The sequence below is a fragment of the Egretta garzetta genome, unplaced genomic scaffold (genome assembly GCF_000687185.1).
Source record: "Egretta garzetta isolate BGI_Z169 unplaced genomic scaffold, ASM68718v1 scaffold350, whole genome shotgun sequence".
NCBI classification, from domain to species: domain Eukaryota; kingdom Metazoa; phylum Chordata; class Aves; order Pelecaniformes; family Ardeidae; genus Egretta; species Egretta garzetta.
In genome coordinates this window covers 152999-154489 of record NW_009258273.1, presented here as the reverse complement: position 1 = coordinate 154489, position 1491 = coordinate 152999, and the positions used below count along the sequence as shown (strand labels likewise).

General features: G+C 62.2%; 1 protein-coding gene across 1 annotated transcript in view; it reads left to right on the top strand.

Annotated features, from left to right (window-relative positions):
• LOC104122943 (protein S100-A4-like) overlaps positions 1-1491 on the top strand; it is an 8114-nt gene that overhangs the window by 5208 nt on the left and 1415 nt on the right. Inside the window, exon 2 of the mRNA XM_009635136.1 lies at positions 332-469. Within this exon, the coding sequence (XP_009633431.1) occupies positions 332-469 (138 nt within the window). The remainder of the gene's footprint in view (positions 1-331; positions 470-1491) is intronic.

Genomic DNA, 1491 nt, shown 5'->3' with positions numbered 1-1491 from the left:
CTGCTAACCCAGGCCTGGTGCTGCACCAGCCTCGAGGTCCCACGTGGCGCAAGATTTCAGAAAATGCCCCAAATATGCTTCCCCACGGTCCTCTCCAGCCACCACATCTCTGGGAGAAGGAAGACGCTTTCTCTGCGACCACCAGAGACTGAAAGGTTAGTTGTCCTCCAGGTCCTCAAGGCCAGGTCACCTCGGGTTTCACCAGACGAGGATTTACCCTGTCTCCCTCCTCCAAACCAAAGAGGCTCTCGCGGATGGGTGGCAATGCAAACCCAACTGGGGGTTTGCAGGGAAAAGCTGGGCGCCGTCCCCGGTGCTCCCCCGGCAACAGCCCCCTGCCAGGGTGGCCACCACCCTGGAACAAGCCCTGGCCTCCAGCATTGCCACCTTCCATGAGCGCTCGGGGAAGGAGGGTGACAAGCGCCAGCTGAGCAAGGGCGAGCTGAAGGAGCTGCCCAGCTTCATGGGGGTGAGCATGGGGACACCCAGGACCCAGCCCCACCAGCATCCTCATGTCCCTCCCCACCACTGGGGAAGATGTGGGGATCAGGGAAGGGCTCGCTCCTCCCTGAAACCGGTTCCCCCCATCTGCCGAAACCACCCGTTGGGGTTGATGCCTGCCTGTGCCGCGGCTGGCAAGTGCCGCCCTTGACCTCGCTGATGCTCCGTGCCAGGAACAACGGGAGGAGCGCAGCTTCTGGGTGCTGCTGAAGGACCTGGAGGACATGGACAACATCATGGACTTCAAGGAGCACATGGTCCTCCTGGGCTGCCACAGCACGTTCTGTGAGTACTTGGGAGTTGGACTGAGTGACCTCTAGGGGTCCCTTCCAACCCAAAACATTCTATGATTCTATGACTTCTGTGCCTAAGGCTCATGGCCCCGCCATGGCTCAAATAAATCTGCTGTCACCTCCCCAGCTCCGCTGTGGAGCCTGTTTGGTTGCACTGGGGTCATGGGGATGGGATTGCTTGACACTCTCTGTCTTGGGGCCACCGGGGCCACCTATAAAGCTGGTGGTGTGGGGGACACCACAGTGATGGCTTCAGGGGGGCACATGGGCTGGTGACCAGCAAAAGCTGGGGAGGACTCCAGGGAGTCCCAAGGGATGTCCCAGCCCTTCCCCATCCCTGCGCCCATCCCTTGACCTGTGCCTTGGTCCCCAGACTCCCCCAGTAGGGCCGGCAGCTCCTCCTGGCAGCACCCAAACCCACCCACCTCCTGCTAATGGGATCACACAGCTCGTTAGGCAAAAATGAGGCGCGGGTGAAACCACCTGCCTGGAGCTGCTGGGAAAGCCTGGAGGCAAGGGGGCTGCCCGGGGCGCACTGGGCAGTGCCACGCTGCCTGGGCTATAAATGTCCGTCGGGCTCCGGCAGCAGCACCCCGGCTCCTCGCTGCTGCCCGATCGGTGCCGACCCCGGTGAGTCTCCGGCTCCCCTTCCTCACGCCTCGCTCCTTGTGCGGCTTCACTCTCCGGCTGCGATTCA